The 23,746-nt window shown below is 42.1% G+C and overlaps 1 protein-coding gene across 6 annotated transcripts in view; it reads left to right on the forward strand.

The window, feature by feature from the left end:
• Nucleotides 1-23,746, forward strand: part of KALRN (kalirin RhoGEF kinase) — a 766,757-nt gene that overhangs the window by 446,930 nt on the left and 296,081 nt on the right. For all 6 annotated transcript variants that reach the window (XM_074967163.1, XM_074967166.1, XM_074967164.1 and 3 more), the window contains exon 11: nt 14,313-14,504. In XM_074967163.1, coding sequence (XP_074823264.1) covers nt 14,313-14,504 — 192 coding nt within the window. The remainder of the gene's footprint in view (nt 1-14,312; nt 14,505-23,746) is intronic.

A 23,746-nucleotide genomic window follows, 5' to 3' on the forward strand; every position in this document is an offset into this window, starting at 1 on the left:
TTTGTAGTGATTGAGCTCTTTCAGTCTATTTAACTTAACAAAGAGAAGGTTAAGGGGTGACTTGATTACAGTCTCTAAATGGAGAACAAACACCTAATAATGAGCTCTTCAATCTAGCAGAGAAAAGTATAACACAAGCCAATGGCTGGAAGTGGAAGCTAGACAAATTCAGACTAGAAATAAGGTGCAAATTCATAATGATGAAAGTAGTTAAACATGGAAACAGTTTACCAAGGGTCATAGTGATTCTCCATCACTGACAATTTTTAAATCAAAACTTGGTGTTTTTTCTAAAAGATCTGCTCTAGGAATTATTTAAGGGAAGTTCTCTGGCCTGTGTTACACAGAAGGTCAGACTAGATAATCACAGTAGCCCCTTCTGGGCTTGGAATCTATGGTCTATGAAATAGCTGCTATTTTTTTAGAGCTGAGTAAATTATTCAAAATGAATTATTTATTTAACTAAGGTAGCCACTTTTTTCCTCTCAGAATATCTGTGAGGAGATAACTACTTTCTCACATTTATTATGGGCTTGATTCTGCAAAGTGCTGAAGGATTCTGCATATGCATAAATGTAAGCACATGCGTAGTTCCATTAACATCAAAGAGACTGCTCAGATGCTTAAAGTTAAGTACATGAGTAAGGACTTTGCTGCATTGGAACCAGGGTGTGCAGCACCTTGCACGATCAAGCCCTATTGGAATTTATTTGATTAACATCTATTTGATTTGATTTTTATTCTATTTAATGCCTTCATTGTGAACATTAGACATTCCAGCTGTGTTGCTTACGTGTGATTGGGCAGATAAATCACACAGTGTTTTTTCTGTTTCCTGACCAAATTAAAGTACATGCACTTCTGCCACAAAAACACGAGCACCTGAATTTAAAATGAGGTTCTGACCCTGCAAACACTGATGTATGTGTTTAAACAAGCAAAATAATCTTTGCAGAATCAGGGCTTTGGTTTCCATGAATACTTGCTCATGAAACTTTGAAACTCACCTTTTGCTACTATTTTTCCCAGTAAAATTTGAAAATTCATTAAAAAAAATGGGGACATACACATAGTTTAATCAAATTAATTACAAAATTAAATACATGTCTACAGGGAAAATTTGCATTACTAGCTCTATTTTTAGTTTCTTTCCTCCAAAACACCCTTTTTTATTTTTGAAGAAACCTGCAAAAAAACCAAGGCAAAAAATAATGAAAAAAGAAATTTTCACCACTTTCACCTGTGGGGGGAAGTTTAAGCAAATCCCTGCATGGATGGAAGGTAAGAAGCTGACATGAATAACTTGCTGTACAGCAAAGCTCATGAGAACTCCTAGGTTGACACCACACTTCTCCTGGACTTAGCACAGCAAGAAATTAAAAAGGGAGTTTCCATGGCCTAACTTGCTTGTTGCTGAATCAGCAGACTCCTTGCTAAGTCCATTTCAGTGGCTTCCACAGACTTTTAAATAAGCTTCCACACTGCAAAAGCTGGGAAATATTTTGTGTTGACCTTAGAGAACAAGCCCTTTTATTAGCTCAGCAGGAGCAGTCATTAAAGGGGCACCATCAACTTCAAATGTAGTCAATTTTTAAAAATCAGGTAAAACTGGTTTCGGAGCATTATACCTCCCCAGAGCCCCCTGCAAATTGGTGTGTTTTTGAAATCACATCCCCCCCCCTTTTTTTTCTTTTACATATTTTTCTGTACTGACAAGCTATGGGCCCAACCCTTGAAATATTCACATACATGAATATCTTTACTCTAGTCTCATGGATAAAGTTACTCCTGTGTTTGCAGGATTGAGCCCTAACTGAATAAACAGAAGAAACCAAGAAACTGACTAATAAACAAAATGGAAAAACTATAAAGAAATATTTTCTTTCATTTCTTTGAGTTATTGTAATGTAAGTATTATCTATAATATTAGTATGTTGAAAAATTAGACAGAAGTATCATTTTTAAATGAGTGTTGTCCCTGTTGTGCACATTTCAAACACAAGTATTAACTTACTGGATTTTCAACCCAATAGATCATCTGTTCCGAGTCGTCAGCATCAACACCATTCTGGACTCCTGCTATTGGAACCATGGCATCATTGCTCTTCTCTGTAGGGTTAAGAGAAATCCCATAAATGATATTATCTCTTGCAGCAATAAGGAAGGGATGTTCAACTGTGAAAACAACATAATAGAAATCAGAATTATATTCCTATATATTTCAGTCAGTAAAGGAAATGGGATGCTATGGGATGGTGTTTGCTAACTTTGTGCCAGAATTTGTGAGCACACACAGTAAGCTTTTCAAAAATGAGTATTAGTTATAACCCTAAAATGACATTTAAGCCCTGAAATCAGTGACCTGGTGTCCCCCTTCCCCCTACTCCTGCCCCCCGCTTACCCCTTCTCCATATAGAGCAGGGGGAGACACAACAGGGCTCAGGATGGAGAGAGCTGGCCGCAGCTGCTGTCTCAACTTCCTGATCTTTTTAAAGGCAATGTACTTAGAATGTGGTGTCAGCGTACTTAAAGGGGCAATGTGCATCTCGCTCTCTCTCTCTCACACACACACAGGGTGTGTGTTTCTGTCTCTGTTTGCCATGCTGTCTCCCCTCCCTCCATTCGTGTAGCCTAGAGTGTGAGGCTACATTAACAACAACGTGTTAACCCTTGAGGGCTCAGCTGAATGCTAGTTCATCATTTAGCAGTAAGGCATTCCCTGGGAAATATCCCACCTTCTGATTTCACCACCTCAACCAAACCTGGGGCTCTGGCTGCAGTAGCGGCAGTGCATGCCCTTTAAACCACCGCCAGAGCCCTGGGGCTCCCAGCCGCCGCCGCCACTACCTTAAATTGCCGGCCTGGGGAAGCTGCCCCCTGCCAGTATGGTCGGCTGTACACCGGACTGGACCGGCTTACTTTCACCTTTAAAAATAGGGCTTCAGTGGTGCAAGGCCTTTGTAGTGGTATTCAGCCCTGAGGTCAATTTCATCCTGATGAGTAGTGCCTGTAGAAATCTTGATTGTTCTCTTGTATCTTCATGCTACTTCTGTTACTACTAATTCCTTGAGCATATTGAGTGCAATCATCACAATAATGTATCAAAATACATATGCAAAATTTCCATAGTTAAATTATTTTCAGCATTTCCTGACTTGTGTACTTAACCATGCAAACTACTTTTTTTTCTAATGAAGAACTGGTCTAATTAGAACTGGTCAGATTTTTTTAAAAGTTGATTTCAATGGAGCTATGCCAGTTTACACCAGTTGAGAACCTGTCCTGCTTTGTGTGTGTGTGTGTGTGTGTGTGTATTTCATTGGAGGTTCATGGAATAATGGCCATTTGGGACCATATTTAAATTAATTAGTGTGAATGTGATAGTAGAGTGTGTGATAGATAAGATGGTGTGACTGCATTCTTCATTGAGATTGATGACTGATGTAATCAAAGCTACATTGTGACATTTCTTATTTAAAGTGGGTACTTAGCTTAAGGGAGCAACTACAGTACTATTTCTATGACTAGAAAGAGAAAGAGAAAAATCAAATCATGGAAAATTAATAGCACAAAGCTTCCTGTTAAGTAGCATATATCCAGCTATTAATAGATAATCTTGATTACTTTCTTGGAATGAAGGGTTTAGGTAAATGTCATATCTGGATTTTCATAGAGCATTTTATATAATGCCTCACAGTATTTTACTTTTAAAATTCATAAAATAAATTCAAATTGTCTTGGATGTGAACACTGGTGGGAAGATCTTAAACACAGGGTAAATATATATGGCAAATTCTGCGATGTGTTTAATGAGATGCCACAGGGATCAATGTTTGTTCCATCTTATTTTATAGCTTCTTAGTGACTGATTCTGCCACCCTTGCTCATATTGTACTTGAGAAGCACCTTACTCCTCGAGTAGCCCCATTGAATTCATACACTTACTCAAAGATCAAAGCACTAATCAAGGTGAGCATGGTGGCACAGTTGGGACCTTAATCATCTAGGAGCTGAAGTAAACATCATGTTCCTGAAATTCACAGATGTTACTAACTTGGGATGGGTTGCAGACACCTGTGAGGAAAGAGAAATAACACATATGAACCAAGAGACATGAAAACATTAGAAACATGGGCAGAAAATAACATAACAGGATTCCACTTGAATAATGCAGCTAATATATCTGTAGAAAAATAATCTAAAAAAAAATACAGTAGTATATGGCAGGGAGAAATCTGGGGAGTAGTGACTGTGACCAAAACTTGTGGTGATAGGAAACAGCAAATTAGACATGAATTTGCAATTGGATGTGATAGGAGAAAAGGCCAGGGCAGATTTAGGCTGTGTAGGAAGAGGCATCTTGTCATGGATTTATGAGATAATAGCCCCCCTCTATAAAGCTCTGGTGTGACTGCATCTGGAATATTGCATGTCATTTCATAAAACATATTGACAAATTAAAGGTGTTGAGAGAGCAGCAAGAAGTTTGTGGAGGGTTATGGGACTAATTTACAAAAAAAAAGTTTCAGATGTCCTGACTAAGGCCTTGATTCAGCATGTTACTTAAGTACTTCACATTTTTAAATGTAAATGTAAGCAAGTTCTTGAATAGATTCCTAAATCGGGGCCCAAGTGGCGGGCAGAAATGGACATCACAAACTCCAGATATTAAAAGGGTATAAACATCAAGGATGGTAGTACAAGGAAGTGTGACTAGGACTAATCGGACAGAATTTTGAAAAGGAAGATTTAGGTTGCATATAAGGAAAAATATCCTGACCAAAATTTTTCTGTAAAATAGTCTGCTGAGGGAGATGATGGAAGCCCTATTGCTTTGAACATTTACAGTAAGTCTGAAGAAGACTCTAATCCAATGTACAATGGGGAACCATCCTGCCCTGGCAGGGAGATTGACTGCACCATCTAGGAGATCTTCTCTGCCATTAACTTCTGTGACTATAATTCCTTCTAGGTCTGGTTTGAATTAGAGCAAGAAAACATGAGTAAGAATACAGATCTTGATTTGATAATGTGAAACTCAAACCAAATAAAATCACAGAGTATATCATCATCATGCACTTATCCTCTGACCTGCTTACACGAGGGGGGATTTTGACAAAGACAGATGCAGCTTTAAACGCCTAATTTATTTGTCACAGAAATGCTTCATTGTGGTCACTCTTGAATTGTAAAATGTTGAATTACTATATAGTTCTCCAGCAAAAGATTGAGTGTGAGATGCAAGTTCCTTTCAGCATTTAACCTAAGAAAACACTGAAGCTATTTTTAACAAGGGGGTTTAACAGAAAGAGTAGGATAGTGGTAATTGGCTTGAATAGTTAAGGGTAAGGACTAGAGTAATTTATAACAATATCTGGGAAATGCAAAATTATCTTAAATCCAACGCTGACTGCAAAGGGTTACAGAGTGACTTCACAAAACTCGGTAACTGAGCAACAAAATCACAGATGAAATTCAACATTGATAAGTGCAAAGTAATGCACATTGACAAAAATAATCCCAACTATACATATCTAGTGATGGGTTCTGAATTAGCTTAACCACTCAAGAAAGAGATCTTGGAGTCACTGTGGATAGTTCTTTGAAAACTTCCATTAAATGTCACTGGGTAAATCCATGGTGCACCCACACCTCGAATACTGTGTCCAGTTCTGGTGGCCTCATCTCAAAATGGATATAATAAAACTGGAAAAGGTTCAGAGAAGGGCAACAAAGATGATCGAGGGTATGGAACAGCTTCCATGTGAGGAGAGACTAAAAAGATTAGGACTGTTGATCTTAGAAAAGAGACAATTAAGAGCTCCATATGATAAAGGGCTGTAAAATCAAGAATGGTGTGGAAAAAGTGAATAGAGAAGTGTTATTACCCTTTCCCACAATACAAAAACCAGGTGTCACCAAATGAAATTAATAGTCAGCAGGTTTAATACAAACAAGAGGAAGTACATTTTTACATAGCACACAATTAACCTGTGGAAATCATTGCTATTGGATGTTGTGAAGGCCAAGAGTATAACTGGCTTCAAAAAAGAACTAGATTAGTTCACGGAGGATAGGTCCTTCAATGGCTATTAGCCAAGATGGTCAGGGATGCAGCCCCATGCTTGGAGCAACCCTAAATCTCTGACTGCTAGAAGCTGGAGGGGAAGACGGGGTGGATCACTCCAACTGCTCTTTTTTGTACACTCCCTCTGAAGCTATGGTGCTCGCCACTGTTGGAGACAGGATACTGGGCGAGATGGACTATTGGTTTGGCCTAGTATGGCAGTTCTTATGTTCTTATCTTTATACTTATTAGCATCTTGTAGTTATGTTAATGCTATAGATTCTTAGGGGAGAAATGTTACCTAGTAATCTATGCCCAGGACTAGGAACTAGGTACTTCTAAGTTCTAGTCCTGGCCTGACTTTCTCTGTATTCTTAGGCAAGTGACTAGGGACCTTATCCAATTCCCAGTAAAGTCAGTTGGCCCATTTCCATTGACTTCAATGAAAACTGGTTCAGGCTCAAAGCTTGCTGCCTCAGTTGTAGAGAGAGTCAGGATGCAGTTGTAATGAATGAAGGAAGAGACTTGATTGAGCTGCTGAAGGACCCTTATAGTCCTTTGGCTCTAACTTTCAGATTTACAGTTTAATCCAAAACTCACTGAAGTCAGTGAGTCTTTTCCAATAACTTCAATTCACTGCCCCCAAACTCAGCTAACACAGCTTTAAGCTTGCTTCAGGTTAAGTGCCTCATACCCTTCAAGAATGTCAAGTGCACCTGTACTTACACTTCTGAAAGTCAGGAAGTATAGAGTCAGGGTACACAGCTTTGGTTCAATGGCTAAAGCATGGCACCTTGAACCAGCCATTTACTCTGACATTTACTCTGACATCAGGCTTCTTGCAGACACTCACGTTTGCAATAGAGCTCCACTCCTGATGCACATAAGTAAATGAGTTTCTCTAGCTCAGCAACTTGGCTTGAGTATCTTTTAAAATATTGCTTCTCCAAAGGGGCCGTGGATGCCAGCCGCTAGCTGAGCTTAGTCCTGAGCAGAAGGATATTTATTTGGGAAGGATCAGAACTATAGTTTGAGCCCCATGTGTGTGCAAAAAATATAAAATGTAGATGTCACATGATTGATATGGGGGGGGGCGTATCTCAGCAACCCTATGCTCAACTGGTCAAGTTTGGACCAAGAACCCTACCTTGGACCCCTGTGAGTCACAGCAATTTTCAACACAATCCAGAGTATGTCTGTGGCTTTTAGAGCACTTCAAAAAATTAGCTGTTAAATAATATGCTAGACACAGCCTTAACTATTAGAACTAGTCATAAAACCTTGGAAATATTTTCCACCTGTTTGGTCAAAACCAAAATGCTTTGCAAAATTGTGTTAATTTGGCTGAAATTTCTTTTTTGGAGGGAAAAAACAAACAAAAAAAAGTTCAGGCAATGTTGAAATATCCCATTTTGATATTTTCAGATATTTTAATTTTTTGTTTTGAAATTTTGTATTATATTATATATATATAAAATAGAAAAGTTGAAATCAAAATGACACATTTTGATTGATCAGAACTGAAAAACATTTCAGAATTTTCTTTCATGGGTAATTTTCAAATGTTGAGGTTTTGTTCTGATTCAAAACAAAAACAAATGTTAAAATCACAAAATAGAATCATTGTCCTCAAACCAGCTGTATTAACTGTAGCACCAATGCTACCATCCCACTATAATGGGTTTTGGATTCAAGCACCAACTGTACAAATGTGGTACTGTCTAATGTCACCACCCAGAATCTTCCTGATTCCTAGGCTGAATGAAACAGACCTGGACAGGACTGCTCTCTGTTCTACAAATACTTAACTAGCCCAACACTCGTGTTGGGGGAAGGGGGGGGGATGTCAGTTAATGTTTCTTTCAATGTTTCACCTTTTTTTTTTTTTTTTAGTGAAAATGTCTTCTCTCTGATCTGCTGGAAAGTCTCAGTTTGGATATTCTGTATTCATTAGAATGATGTCTCTATGCATGCAAAGTGAGAGAGGCAGCAGAATCTCAGAGCTGAGCTCCACCATGCAGATCAGAGAGGAAAAACTGAGTCCTGAGATTTTGACTTTTATTTATGTTTAAATGAATGCACAAGGAGGTGTACAATGTACTGGCAGGCTATGAAATGTCAGTTCACTTTTTTCATAAGCAGCCTTTATTTATCTCCTATAGTTTATGGAATCCTTAATAACTGATGAAACAAATAGTATAATGAATGTTGATATCTGACCCCCAAAGCAATATCAGCTAACAAACATTTCTGATTATGAATGGAGGGATGGATTTTTAGCTGCAGTCTTTTCCATAATCTTATTTGATATTTCTTGCAAGCAGAAAATAAAAATAAAACTCTGATAGTTCTTTCTGAAATGAATTCAAAAAGCACAAATTAGAGAGGTTTCCATTCTGAAGCCTGAAGTATTTTTCATTTTCTTGTGATTGCAAATTTCATGAGTTTCAGCAGGTGGTTATACAAAGATTACTACAGAAAGGTTATTAAGAGATTTGAGATGAAAATTGGTTTTGTGCTTGAAATGGCACCTAAGCACTACATACTACCATTTAGCAGGTCAGTGGGATAGAATTTCAAGGATTTCCACATTACAGTCTGTTCTTTTGGGGGTTAATGCGTTGTTGGGGGGAAGAGTCTTACATCAAAAAGAAAAACCTTCAAGGGTCAAATAAAAAATAATCCAGCAGAAGATTATTAACCAATGAAATTGTTACTGTTGTTATTTAGCTGGCAATTGTCTCCCCCCAGAGCCACATATGAAAGGGACTTTCTGCATATGGATCTACAATGTAAAAAAGGGATTAGCTGCCTCTGTAGCATTGTTACTCCACACCTGAACATAGCCATTATATGAACAACATACCCTCATATCTCAATGTCTCTACTTCGACCCGTTAACCTTTTACCCCCAATCGGGGATATTGCACATTATGTATTCCTTACGCCATCCGATCCTAAACCGAATTTTGCACCCCTTGATAATCTGTACCTTATTCCCTGATAACCAGAAACTTCTACACTTAAACTCTGTACCATTTTTTTCTTTATTTTAACATCATCTTAATAAAATTGTTTTCCAGTCCGCTAAGGACTCCATAGAGAACCTTCCGCAGGTTTGGGGAGTCATACGGAGGCAGCAGCAGGGAGAAGGCTGTACATTGTCTCCTCTTTGCCAGCAACAGTAATTTCATCCACAGGCTGCATTAACTCTTGTATGGTTTCCCATCTCTGCTCTTTAACTCCACTTTAAGGGAGGATTATGGATATGGGTGTACTGGCTAACAAGGCAAGTCCTGGTAGCGTGACTTCGGTGGAGTCACTCTACCTGGAAGCAAAGTGGGGAAACAGGGAATCTTGGAGCTTCTGCAGTGACCCAGATCCTAGGTTTCTTATGAATCCTTCAAGATGAGCATGGTTATTGGGCAACATGGTGGGTTTTGGACCTCCTTTTTTAACTTGGTGGTGAGGGAGCAGGGAGAGGTGTTCAAGAAAAGCTCCCTAAGGGGCACCTTATATATATTTTTCATCCTCCCCAAAGTCCCTCCTTTGGGTTTTCCCTATGTGAAGGGTGATCTGGTATGTTATTATTTATACAGAACCAAAAGAGCAGGAGGAGCGTTAAACAAATAAGACACGGTCTCTGCCCTGAAGAACTTACAGCAGAGGTAATAAATAGGCAGAACATGGGCCAAATCTGAACCCCCAGCTGCTTTTGAATCAACCCTGAAATCTTTTTATTTATTTACTTCTTATCATTATTGTTGCTTTTTTATTATTATTATTATTATTTTCTCTAGAGTCTGGAACTTGACAATACCTTGATCAAGAAATTTGGACCTTGACAAAAAATAATTGACTACTGCTGTCTTACACTCTAAACAGAGAAGGAATTGATGAGGGATATGGAGTGGCACATGAAAACATGTGAAACAGCAATGAAATACCGATTTCGGACACAGCGTGTTAGCTTCACCTTAGATGGATTTTTGATTAGCACCCGTCAGCTGGTGGGATGGGGAGAGCTAATGTTTTGGGAAAAGTGTGTTAAGGATTGATCTACAATGAAACACTTGAGTACACGTCACAAAATGCAGGCATGTTTTATAAGTAAGTGAGGAAAAAAGACTCTGTGCTTGCTTATTAGATCGCTGTATTTATATTCTTTTATGTCAAGGAATGCCAGTTCTTTTGTGTGTACATCAAGGTGTGGAGTTCAAGTTTAGTTTAGGTAAGCAACTAACCTTTGAGTGTTATCTGGAATTTACATGAACCACTAGGGCTGCAAAGCTGAGCTGGAAATCTCTAAAGAACAGGCTTTGTGATTCCAGTGGGGCAGGAAATGCCCAAGAACAGCTTCTCCTGTGGAACTTTGCACCTGCTCCAAGCCCTGGCTGGGGTCTGGAAGGACAGAGATGCATTAAAAAGGAGCGGGGGAATCTCTAGAACTCAAGAAATATTTTATCCCGGCTTGTTCACTCATGCGTATATAAGTGGTAAACAGCTGCACTGGTTATTTTTTAAAAAATTAGCATTGCCGTACGTTGTCCGGAATCTAAACATCAATTCACCAAGGGCAAGTGTTGCCTGACCAACCTGATCGCCGGTTATGATGAGAGAACTGGCTCTGTGCATATGGGGAAAGCGGTGGACGTGGTATACCTTGACTTTAGCAAAGCTTTTGATACAATCTCCCACAGTATTCTTGCCCTCAAGTTAAAAAAGTATGGATTGGATGAATGGACTATAAGGTAGATAGAAAGCTGGCTAGATCGTTGGGCTCAGTGGGTAGTGGTCAATGGCTATTATGTTTAGTTGGCAGTCGGAATCAAGCAGAGTGCCCCAGGGGTCGGTCCTGGGGCCGGTTTTGTTCAACATCTTCATTAATGATCTGGATGATGGGATGGATTGCACCCTCAGCAAATTCGCTAATGACACTAAGATGGAGGGAGAGGTAGATATGCTGGAGGGTAGGGATAGGGTCCAGAGTGACCTAGATAAATTGGAGGATTGGGCCAAAAGAAATCTGTTGAGGTTCAACAAGGACAAGTGCAGAGTCCTACACTTAGGATGGAATAATCCCATGCACTGCTACAGGCTGGGGACCGACTGGTTAAGCGGCAGTTCTGCACAAAAGGACCTAGGGATTACAGAAGACAAGAAGCTGGATATGAGTCAACAATGTGCCCTTGATGCCAAGAAGGCTGACGGCATATTGGGCTGCATTAGTAGGAGCATTGCCAGCAGATCGAGGGAAGTGATTATTCCCCTTGATTTGGCACTGGTGAGGTCACATCTGGAGTACTGTGTCCAGTTTTGGGCCTCCCTCTACAGAAAGGATATGGACAAATTGGAGAGAGTTCAGCAAAGGGCAACAAAAATGATTAGGGGGCTGGGGCACATGACTTATGAGGACGGACTGAGGGAACTGGGTTTATTTAGTCTGCAGAAGAGAAGAGTGAGGGGGGATTTAATAGCAGCCTTCAACTACCTGAAGGGGGGTTCCAAAGAGGATGGAGCTAGGCTGTTCTCAGTGGTGGCAGATGACAGAATAAGGAACAATGGTCTCAAGTTGCAGTGGGGGAGGGGTAGGTTAGATATTAGGAAAAACTATTTCACTAGGAGGGTGATGAAGCACTGGAATGGGTTACCTCGGAAGGTGGTGGAATCTCCATCCTTAGAGGTTTTTAAGGCCCGGCTTGACAAATCCCTGGCTGGGATGATTTAGTTGGGAATTGGTTCTGCTTTGAGCAGGGGGTTGGACTAGATGACTTCCTGAGGTCTCTTCCAATCCTAATCTTCTGTGATTCTATGACTATGGCATTGTGCTACTGCATAAGAACCTGAAAGCGAAAGGAATTTACTATTAGAAGCAAAACTATTATACTGCTTTATTGTCCAAGAGGAGAAATGCAAAAAAGGTTATATTTATACCCAATCAACAGAAATAGGGAAAATTAACAGTGAATTACATATCCCATATTCATTCTACTTCAATAATCTAAGATTTTTTTTTTGTGGTGTAGGTAAGGGATTTTTTCCTAAATATACGGGGACAGCTTTTGAGATTGTTACCTACTTTTTACTCAGTTTTTACTCTGGGTGACTCCTATTGACTCAATCAGCATATCCTCTGTGTGAGGACTTCAGAATTTGATTCATGGCTTTTAGACTGACATTGTTCCTTAAATGCTCAGGGGGATGCATATGTCCACACTTTTCAATAAGTTAATGTATATCTCGGCTGAGAAAGATCTCTGCATGGGATTTTCAGAAGCCCTCAGTGCCGGCATAACTCTGCTTCTATTGAAATGAATGGTAAAGCTCCATTTGACTTCAATGGGAGTAGAGTGAGGCCAGTGCTGAGCGCTTTTGAAAATCCTGTCTCCTGATTGGAAACTCCTTTGGGCTGATATGTTATCTCCTTATTTGATTGTAAATTGCCGAGCACTCTTTTTTTATTCATAGATATTAAGGTCAGAAGGGACAATTATGATCATCTAGTCTGACCTCCTGCACAAAGCAGGCCACAGAATCTCACCCACCCACTCCTGCGATAAACCTCTCACCTATGTCTGAGCTATTGAAGTCCTCAAATTATGGTTTAAAGACTTGAAGGAGCAGAGAATCCTCCAGCAAGTGACCCGTGCCCCATGCTACAGAGGAAGGCGAAAAACCTCCAGGGCCTCTTCCAATCTGCCCTGGAGGAAAATTCCTTCCCGACCCCAAATATGGTGATCAGCTGAACCCTGAGCATATGGGCAAGATTCACTAGCCAGATACCCAGGAAAGAATTTTCTGTAGTAACTCAGATCCCACCCCATCTAACATAACCCATCACAGGCCACTGGGCCTATTTACCATGTATATTTAAAGATCAATTAATTGCCAAAATCATGTTATCCCATCATACCGTCTCCTCCATAAACTTATTGAGTTTAATCTTAAAGCCAGATAGGTCTTTTGCCCCCACTGCTTCCCTTGGAAGGCTATTCCAAAACTTCACTGCTCTGATGGTTAGAAACCTTCGTCTAATTTCAAGTCTAAACTTCGTGATGACCAATTTATATCCATTTGTTCTTGTGTCCACATTGGTACTGAGCTTTGGTCACTATGGGTTATTGATTTCAGTGGGACTACTTGGGGAAAGTAAGTGCCCATCACTGTGAGCACTGGTTGCACAATCTAGACCTACACAAATAATAATCTTAACAATAAATAATCCATCAAACTGACTGTATAACTCTCTATTTTGGAATTAATGGTCTGTGCTGTCTATACACATTTCTATTGCATGGGACATACTCTTTGTATATTAGTATAACAGAGTTTTCCACGGATGGAATGGAAAGGAGGAGAGGAAGGATGGCCCAATGATTAGGGTACTAGATTATGACTTGGGAGACCTGGGTTCAATGCCTGCTCTGCTACAGATTTCCTTGGGCAAGTCACTTTGTCACTGTGTGCCTCCGTTTCCCATCTGTAAAATGGGGATAATAGCACTTCCTTGCCTCACAGGGGTGTTGTGAGGATAAATACATTAAATAATTGTGAGGTGCATAGCTACTATAGTGATAAGGGCCAGGTAGGTACCTCAGACATACTGGGGATGGTGTCATTCATAAGCATTTCACATCGTTTGATTAGCCAGCCCACAGTAGGAGTGATTGTCTCCTTATAAATCAAGTGTTCAACAGATAAGAGCAAACATAGAAGCAACTTGAAGACAAAATCTCACACTTGGATTTCTCCCAACTTACCACACAAAAGCCACCGAAATGCATACATTTCTTGCGGATGAGATATTTCGGGCTAATATGATTACATGCTGCAATATGATCGCCATTAGCAGTCCTTCCTAACCAGTGTGCTGCCAAGTGTTGCGTGAGACAACTTCTGCCTCTGAAGTGGTTAACTCCAGTTGCTTCATTACTGTATCTTTGAGAAATTCCAGAATTCTGGAAAAAACAAGTACACAGTTATACTTATCTGTCAGGCTAGCTAGCGCTGTAGTGGTGTGCGTTTCAAACAAGAAATTATTTCATGTCTATTCAGGGATTAGTCTATGTGGGTTAATACTTGCTCCTCTCACAGATGGCAGCACCGATAGGAATTATTACCATTGTTTTACAACTCTGATTATCACTCGCTTTCATGCCTTTGAAACTGCAAGCAGCTTGTTTCAGTAGTTTATTTGCCACAGTTATATTACTCATACTCTGTTCCTTGCTTTCTTTTCTGGTAGAATACATACACAAATGCAGACAAGCTTTTAGAGGCTGCAGAGCAGTTGGCTCAGACTGGGGAATGTGATCCTGAAGAGATCTACAAAGCAGCCCGGCATCTGGAAGTGCGGATTCAGGACTTTGTCCGGAGAGTGGAACAGAGGAAACTTCTCTTGGACATGTCTGTCTCCTTCCACACTCACACCAAAGAGGTAAGATGCACGTGATAGAGTTTCTCTATATTGCAGAATGATGCAACAGACTGACTCAATGTACAAAGTGAAAACTCAGAGGACACAAACAGGATGCATTTATTGCACAGGGCATATGCCAAATTCCTGCCTTATTTGATTTGGATGCTTGGGACCTAACTGCAGTAAAGAGGAGAAATGTGCTTAAGACATTTTTATGCATGATATGGAACAATAGCATAGTGAGACATTATAGCAAAAACAGACCAAACAGAGGTTAATTCACAATTAAAAGGTGACACTGTAAAATAAGTGGCCAGTCATATACGTTTGAGGTCCAGGAACATCAATTAGGATAAACTCATTAGACATAAACATGTCTGCAGTGCAATATGTACTCCTTGAGGAATTCTGTTTTAATGTAGCATTAATTAATGTAACCGCTGTTACTGTTTCTAGAAAAAATAACACAGCCATTATTAGTAAGTGTGTCTAGAAAAATTAAACTGGTTAATGAAGCTGATTTTTGTTTTCCAAATTAACCATAAGGCCTCACAAGCATGCGTACACATGAGGTTTTGATGACTAAGTGAAAACCTGAATACATGCTGTTCAGTGTAAGTGAAAAACATTCAAAGATAAGGCTGTCTCGACCGAGATACAGTGGACAAGACATCAAATAGGAGGCCCCTGGGGACGTAATTAAAGCATACCTCACATTTTTCTGTAGACCAAAGGCGATGAGTGACTTTTAAAGCTAGGCTTTCTTCTGAGGGAGATGGAATTAGTCAGAACCATTGTTTTCATGCACTGTAGCATCAGTTTGCAACAGCATACTTGATCCATAGAGATGCTCTTATTAGCTGAAGGCTTTGCCTGTATTAGTTGAATTGCATACTACAAACAAGTCCTCTATAATAGGCTTCAGCAAAGTGGGGGAACGTCCATAAACAAAAGTCTTATGATGACAGAGGTAGCCTCCGAGAAAGTATTAATGATTTGCAGTATATGTCTCACTTTTGTTAAGCCTTGGAGATACAGTAATGAACTTTCAGCTGTTGGAAGAGTAGAGTGCGCAAAGTTGCACATACAGGTCCTGATTCTGCAAGGTACTTAAAAAAGAGTCTAAATCTAAGCACATGGTAAGTCCTTTTAACATCAGCATTCATGTGCTTCAGGTTAAGTATGTGCTTAAGTGCCTTGCTGAATTGGGACCATAATTCTCAGACCAAGTTATTGCTCTAGTGTCCAATATAGAGTCAGATTCTCATCTCAGTTACACTGGTGTACATCATGTGTAACTTCATTGGTTATGTCTGCACTAGAAATTATTTATAAAAAATTCCTATTGTTGCTAGCACTGGTTCAGCTCCACAGATGGTAGCTTACAATGCTAGTGTAGAGAGGGCTTCAAGAAGCCATTGGCATTTTAAGCCAGGGGTTCTCAACCTTTTTCTTGCTGAGGCGCCCCTCAGCATGCCATAAAAACACCAGAGCCCGCGGGGGCAGGAGATGGGAATTCAGAGTTCTGGGCCGGGGCGGACTCTTGGGCATGGGCATAGTTTTACTTCTATTTGGGGGCAGGGCAAGAGCTGGCAGGGCTTGAGCCAGCCCAGCTCTGCACAGCAGGGTCCAGGGAGGGAGCCCCACCGCCACCGCTGACTCACTCCGGAGGCCACCCAGCCTGTCTGGGCTGTGGGGGGATGCAACGAAAAATTATAACTCGAAGGGGGAATTCAGTTCAAACAGTTTGAAAACCGCTCAAGGTGCAGGGAGGGGACAGCTAGGGGCTGTGTGTGTGCAGGGGGGTAGCTCAGGGTGCAAGGAGGTGGGTAGCAGGGCTGTGTGCGGGCAAGGGGTAGCTCCGGGTGCAGGGAGGGGGGTAGCTCAGGGTGCAGGCAGGGGGTAGCTAGGGGCTGTGTACAGGCAGGGGTGTCTCCCAGCTTCGGGGTGGGTGCTGGGGCTCCTGGCTTTACCGGTTTCAGCCCCATGCTGCTCCTGGCTTCAGAGGCTTGAGGGGGTGCTGGCATCAGCCCCGCGCTGCTCCCAGCTTGGGTGGGGAGCGCAACAGCTTCAGCCCTGCACCGCTCCCAGCTTGAGGAAGGGGGTGCCGGCTTCAGCCCCACGCTGCTCCCAGCTTGGAGGGGGGGCCGCCGGCTTCTGCCCCGTGTCACTCCTGGCTGGGGCGGGGGGCCATCGGCTTCAGCACCATGCTGCTTCCAGGTTGGGGGGGGCACCACCGGCTTCAGCCCCGCTGTATTTGAGATCAGCATCTGGTCCATAATTTAAGGTAGCAGCGGGTGAAATCTGAACTAGCTGTTTGAGATCCATAACTAGCCCAGAATCTCTGTCAGGGTGAAGTTCACCCCTGATGCAGAGAGGATGGAGCTAGGACCTCTGTATCGCATAAACTCTACCTGGCTTCTGTGCAGGGGGACATGATTGGAGTGCAGCATGTGCACTATTCACAGCACACGTGGGGTTTGCAAACCCATGTGGAACTGATTCAAAGGCTTCAGTGACAGCAGACCGGGGAAGGAGCCATAGATCCATGTTTATGGGAATCCAGTGGCTTTGATAGCCTTTGCAATTGATGCAGAGCCACTGCAGGTGCTATTGCAGTTCATAGCAGCCACAAGGAGTTGGGAGATGCACAGTAGCTCTGCTACATAGGGGAAGCTTTCACTTCCCCAGCCCTTTGACACTTTACTTATATGAATCCAAAGAGTTTGGCTATATGTGGGTGGACTGAATTTCATCCCCTGTCGTTACCTGCATCATTCCTCTAGCATGTTTCCATATCTTAGATTAGAAGCACTGGCATTAATCACATGGCCCCAACAGCATGCTTATTGCCAAGAGAGTTTAGTGAGGAAATTGCTGAGGTTTCAGTGTTCATCTGCCAGATGTAGCAAACACCGAAGAGACAATGAAGTAAATTAAGAATGCCAGAAGTGAGCTTGTGCGAAGGGCAAAATGTTAAACCAGTAGAGTCTAGGCACATGTTTGGGTCTGGAGTTGCCTTTTTATAGTATAAATAGGTTGACCTAAGTGAAAATGACTCATGGCTTGCCTTTGTTTGGACCTTGAATTTTATTGAAAAGTGGAGAATTAACCAACATAAATGTTTTTCAGTATGGCTGTAAAATAGATGGTTGAACTCTTTAAAAGTGAAGAAATTATACTCCTTTGCCATCTTTCCCTATGGTAGTGTTCAAATTCTTTGCCCATTTCTGTGTTAGCTGACTTCCTTCACAGGAAAATAGAGATTTATTGGTCTCTAACTGAAATCCAGTCCACAATCACTTTGTGAATACCCCAGGTCACACAGATCAGTCTGGAACCAAATCCAGAAGCCTCATGCTCTTAACCCCTGAGCTAATATCCATCCCAAACTAGACCTGTAAGCCTATATTTATTTTTGACACTTTTTCAGAGTTGGTCCACACATGGCATATTTCTGTGCATTAGCTGGTCTTCCAATCCAGCTAAGCTGTAATCATTAGGGTCCAATTCTAAAGCCTTCACTCAGTTTTATCAGGCAAAACTCTTTATTGATTTTAACTGAGTTAGGGAAGAAGTTCAGACTCATATCTCAAGGCAGAAAATCTTTTAGTGACAGCAGTAACATGTCGACACCTGATTTCTGTTGCTGCTCTTTTCTAGGAAGTATTCCAGTTACAATGCCAACATACCCCTCTAGGATTAACTGCAGATCAGTTGTTTGCATTGCAGTGCCTTGTATTGTTTTGTACTGTGCCCATTCACACCTTTAGCCTGTAGGCTCCTCAGGGCAGGGATTATGCTGTTTGTCTGACACATTAAACACGTGTAAGCAGTGTAGTTGTAGCTGTGTCGGTCCCAGGATATTAGAGAGACAAGGGGGGCAAAGTAATATCTTTCTCACTTCTGTTGGTGAGAAAGACAAGCTTTTGAGCTACACAGAGCTCTTCTTCAGGTCTTCACAGCTAAATGCAAAGTGGAACCGATTCCTTAGCGTTAGTAGTTAGCAAATATACTAAGGGCCCATTTAAGGTGTTGTGGCACGTTAGCACATCTGAAGTCATAGGGCTAAAAGAGGGGTTAGTGGGTTACAGATTGTTGTAATAAGCCATAAATCCAGTGTCTCTGTTCAGTCTATGATTTTCAATATCTAGCAGAGTTATGAATTTAAGCTCTCAGGCTCATCTTTTGAAAGTGTTGTGCAGGTTTCCTTTGAGGATGAGGACTGATAGGTCAGACATGGAGTGGTCACTTTGTGAGAAGTGTTCACCCACAGGTGAATGGATGTTTTTCTCTTTTATCATTTTCCTGTGTGAGTTCATTTGAGAACGTAGTGGTTTCACCTAGATAGTTGCTATTGGGGTATATAGTGCACTGGGTAAGGTATGCCACATGTTGTGATAGACGTGTAGGATCCGTGGCTCTTGAAAGGCATGTTGTGGAGGGTGTTGATCATTGTAGAAGTGGAAATTTGTGTGCAGGTTTTGCATCTGTTGTTTTGGCAGGGTTTGCGTTGGTGCATTCTGGTTCTTTGGGAAGCTTGCTTCTGATGATGAGTTTGGAGCGTTGGGGGGTTGTTTGAAAGCCAGAAGTGGGGGTTCAGGAAAGATTTCCTTCACGATGGGGTCCCCATCAAGTATGGGTTCTATTGTTTGATGATATCCCATATGGGTTCCATTGTGGGGTGGTATACCTCATCCAGTGCTCTAAATGCCCCAGTAACAACTATGTGGGTGAAACCAGACAATCAGCATGCTCTTGAATGAACTCCCACAGGAAAAAGACTGAAGACAAAAACACCATATCACCTGTGGGTGAACACTTCACAAAGCGATCACTCCACATCTGACCTATCAGCCAGACACACAGATACCACAGAATATGCTCTGAGGAGAAAGTCTGTGATACACACTTAAAACCACTTTCACCAAACAAGGACACTCCATCAGAGAAGTAGATCACATCTTGTAATGGGCCACCTGCATACCTTGAGATAGCCTGCTTCAATACAGAAGTATAACCACCTCTGACTGCACACCCCTTGTTGTCACCTACCACCCCCACACTGGTAGTGTTTTCTTAGCAATAATGCAGGAAGCTTTGGTTTAGACCTAGTTTTCATCTAAGTTTCTCAAATTCTCATTTTTTGATAATGGATCCATTGAAACAGCTGTTTAAAGAGAGTTCAGTAGTGGGAAGTCAGTCTTGCTGACACAGTCTTTGTGGAAGTATTCCAACTGTCATCTTGTGATTAACTTGTGTCTTTGGTAGTCTCTCTAACATGTATATGATTAATTCTAGAACCATATGACTGACTGCATTTATCATGCATCTGTGACCACTTCACGTGCACCCTGCCCATTAATCCATCTCTGTCTGGGACTACTCTAAGATTCCCAACATCTGAGCAGCTTCAAACAACTCCCATTTCAGAAGTAAATCAATCAATCCATCAACTTGCCAGAAAAATCCTTCCTTCCCTGTTCTTCCCCCAGTTCCCTACCTGATAGGGTTGCCAGGTGCCTGGTTTTTGACCAGAAAGTCCTGTCAAAAAGGGGACCTGGCAGTGTCCAGTCAGATGTACTGACCGGACACCAAAAGGCTGGTTACCACTGGGCAGGGTGAGGTGCTGAGTCATTAACTCACGCCAGCCCCTGCTCAGCTAGGGTTGCCTCCTACCAGCAGGCAGGCTCCTTGTCAGGCTGCAGCTAGGAGCCTGGAGGTGGGGGAGGGAGCCTAGGGCAGGGGAGGGAGATGGAGACAATCCCATGAGCGATGGGGGGGAGAGGAGTGAGCAATGGGAACAGGTCCTCAGGGGAGGAGGCGGAGAAGGGGCAGGGCCTTAAGGGAAAAGGCAGAGCAGGGGCCTCAGGGGTCCGGTTACCAGCAATTAGAAAGGTGGAAACCCTACTGCCTGAATTGCACTGGCTGAAGACACAGGACAATATTTAGCCCTGAATCAGTGACTGTTTTAAGGACAGATATCTTATGACCTATCAAGGCTAGAAGTCGCTTTTTTACATCATTGGAAAGGGGAGACTCCAAGCACTGCTTCTTGCACATGGTCTCCTATGAGGCCTGGACTCATTATACTAAGGATGCTTTCTTTACTGATGAAGGGGTATGAAAAATAGTACCAATAAAACATTTTAAAAACTCTCAAAATCATTGCTAAGACTACATGGCATATACTGAAAATACGATTTTCTGGTGCAGTATAAATGTTTCAGTGCCATGAATTTAGGATGAACTACACAAGTCACTCCCACTTGATCATTCATAAGTACTGTAGCTATCGTATCTTATCCTATTTCCAGGCACACAAAAACTTTATACTGTGTGCCTCGCTATTGTAATACATTAAATATCATTTAAGATCACCATACATATCTTTCAAAGCCTGCTAGGCCAAAGACTACTAGACATTCTTTATCCCAAGACCTGAAAGTGCTCCCTTGGGGATCAAATCCAATAACCCATATGCCAGGGCAGAATTAGAAATGATTGCCAGTGAGCTTTCAGGATAGAAGAATTCTTCAGACTTGTACATGAGTCATTTCCCCAAGCTTTGACGGTGTCTTAGTGTAGGTTTTTGTGTCAAGTCTGTCTGTAGGTTTCACCGTCACTTGGTATGAATTCCAATTTTCATGATCGTACTGTAAGGCTGTGATATTTGGTATTTTTCATAAAGCTCCAGCTCCTGGACTCAAGTGATTTCAATAGAATCTCAGCTTTCATTTAAAAAATAAGTAAGTTTCTAGACTTCATGCTTTTGGAGAAAAGGTTGCAAATGCAACCCAAGGGCACCCTAAAGACTCAAAAACCAGAAGGCAAATAAAAATAAAATAAAATTTGAGTATTTTTAAATCAAATGATTTTAAAGGTAATTGCATGATTTTAAGGCCAGACTCAAGCTTTTAGAATCCTTGGGGTTGACAATATCCTGTATCAGAAATGTAAAGATAAAGGGGTACTGTCAACAGCTCTGTATAATTAGTAACTTTTTTAATGGTCTTGTATAATTAAATACCAATTTAGCAACTTATAAATGCTATGTCTTTCTCTACTGATTTTGTTTTCTGTTTAGAGCACATGATGTTTTCTCCCCTTGTTTAGACCTGCAGGAACTCATGTGGCTATGTGCCAGCAGCATTTATGTCTTCAGCCTGAATAAAGACAAGCCTGAGAACAGTTTTTGTTCATTAATTGCTGAAGTTAAGCAGTAGGGGGTGGACACAGGCACACACTTGACTACATTCTTGGCTTCATGGGCAGGGCTTAAACGGCATATCTAAAGTGCATCTGGGGGCAAATCACCTGGCCTGGGTCCATAGACTTATGGTAGTGGGGCTTGTGCTGGCAGTCTAAAAATAACTGTGTCGATGTTACAGCTTGGGTTGGAGCCTAGGCTCTGAAGCCTGGGGGACAGGGGATGGTCTTAACAGCCCAAGCTCCAGTCCAAACTGCAACGTTGAAGCACTGACTACACGCCTGTTTTGAGAGAACTAGCACAAGTCCTACCAGAACACGTGTGTGGACCCAGGCTGGGAGAGTGACTCCCAGATGCAGTGTAGACATGCCATAAGGCTACCTGTTAGCATTAATTTGGATGTCTAAAAATGTCCATATGTAGGTGAGCATACACTCCACAGTGTATTGAAGGGTTAAGCAAAACATAAGTTTGGGCACTGCCTTGGTGTTCTTTATGTTGGCTGGCAGTGGAGTGACAGATATAAAACCCCAAAGGAATCCCGACCTGATGTAGGCATATTTAAGCTACGTGGGTGCTGCATTAAATGTGACAGTTCTGTAACGTAGAAGGCTGCATATGCAGCTTCCCAGTTTTCTGGGGATTAAACACATGCCACCTGCATTCAGTTCAGCATCAGACTCCAAACTGGCAGCCAACTGGCCGGGCTGTGGCTTCAAGCCTGTCTTTTGATTGTTTAAACCTTTTTGTTTGTTTATTTATTATGCAGTAGGTCTCACTGTCTGCCTTTTTATATGTTTCTTAGAAAGCTGCCATTTTAAATGGTAGAAGGGCCAGCCTTGGCCTTCTGTCCCCACATCTTCCCCTTGTCCCCTCTTACTCCTATCCCCTCCATCCCCTGCTTCCTGCCCCTGGTTCCCATACCCAGCTCCTGACCCTTCCCAAGTTCTGCCTGTATCCCCACCTTTCTGCTATACATGCTGGCTCCTGCCTGTCCCCTTCCCATCTGACTCCTGCTCCTTCCTTCCCTCCTGCTTATATCTTCCCCCTTCTCTCTGTTCCTGCCCCATCCCCAGTTCTTGACCCCTCCCTCCACAGCTCCTACCCTCTCCACTCTTCCTCCTGCTCCTGCCCCTTATTCCTATTCCTCTCCATCTTCTGCCCACCTTTGCTCCTACCACAGTCCCTCCTCCCACTGAGCTCCTATCCCCACCCAAGCTTCTTCCCTAGTCCTCCTCCCCAGCCTGCATCTCTTTCCCCTGCCCCCACGTTTCTCACCTCTCTGTGAATTCCAGTCAGGAGGCTTCCTCCTTGTACACACTGCCTTGGTGCCAGCAGGGAATCACAGAGAGCACAGGAGGGGTTGTCCTGCTGCTCTCAGGTCCTGTGTCCAGCACCACCATGGAGGTACGAAGGATGTAAGGACAGTCTTGCTCAGCCCTGGCATCCCCAGGATGGAGCATGTTCAGTTGGTCTGTATGAATGGTGCATGCGCACTCTGATCAGCACATAGGAACTGTGCGGGGATGGAGCATGCTCAGTACAAATGGAATCTTGAGCAAATGTCGCTTGCAAACTCTAACAAGTCTCTACTGAGCATGTGCAAACTGCAATTTTGCAGATGCTTATATCCTGACAAAATCTGGACAAATTTTCATAAGGATGGCTAAAGGCACCTCTCTGGCTCCGGGGAACAGCGTTCCCAATATCAAGTCCCTGCTCCAAAGCATAGAGGTGCTAGATATTCTCAAGGAAACAGTTGTAAAAATATTTTTAATATATGCAAAACAACTTTTTCCCCCTAGGGTTACCACCTTTGAAATGCAAGAAACGCAGCACCCTCCCCAAAAGTCAAGCCCTTCACAACCCCAACCACATGGCAACTCTGCAACTCTCACCATCCCAGCCCCGGCTTCAACAGCCACTTATAGTACCAAGAGAGAAAACACATATAGATAAGACTGATAATATCATTGATAGCAAACAGGGTGTTTGTTTTATCAGCCAGCCCATTCTGCCAGCCAGTCTTTGTAGTCTGTTTCCTTTAGCC

This window comes from Natator depressus, chromosome 11, assembly GCF_965152275.1.
Source record: "Natator depressus isolate rNatDep1 chromosome 11, rNatDep2.hap1, whole genome shotgun sequence".
Classification (NCBI taxonomy): Eukaryota; Metazoa; Chordata; order Testudines; family Cheloniidae; genus Natator; species Natator depressus.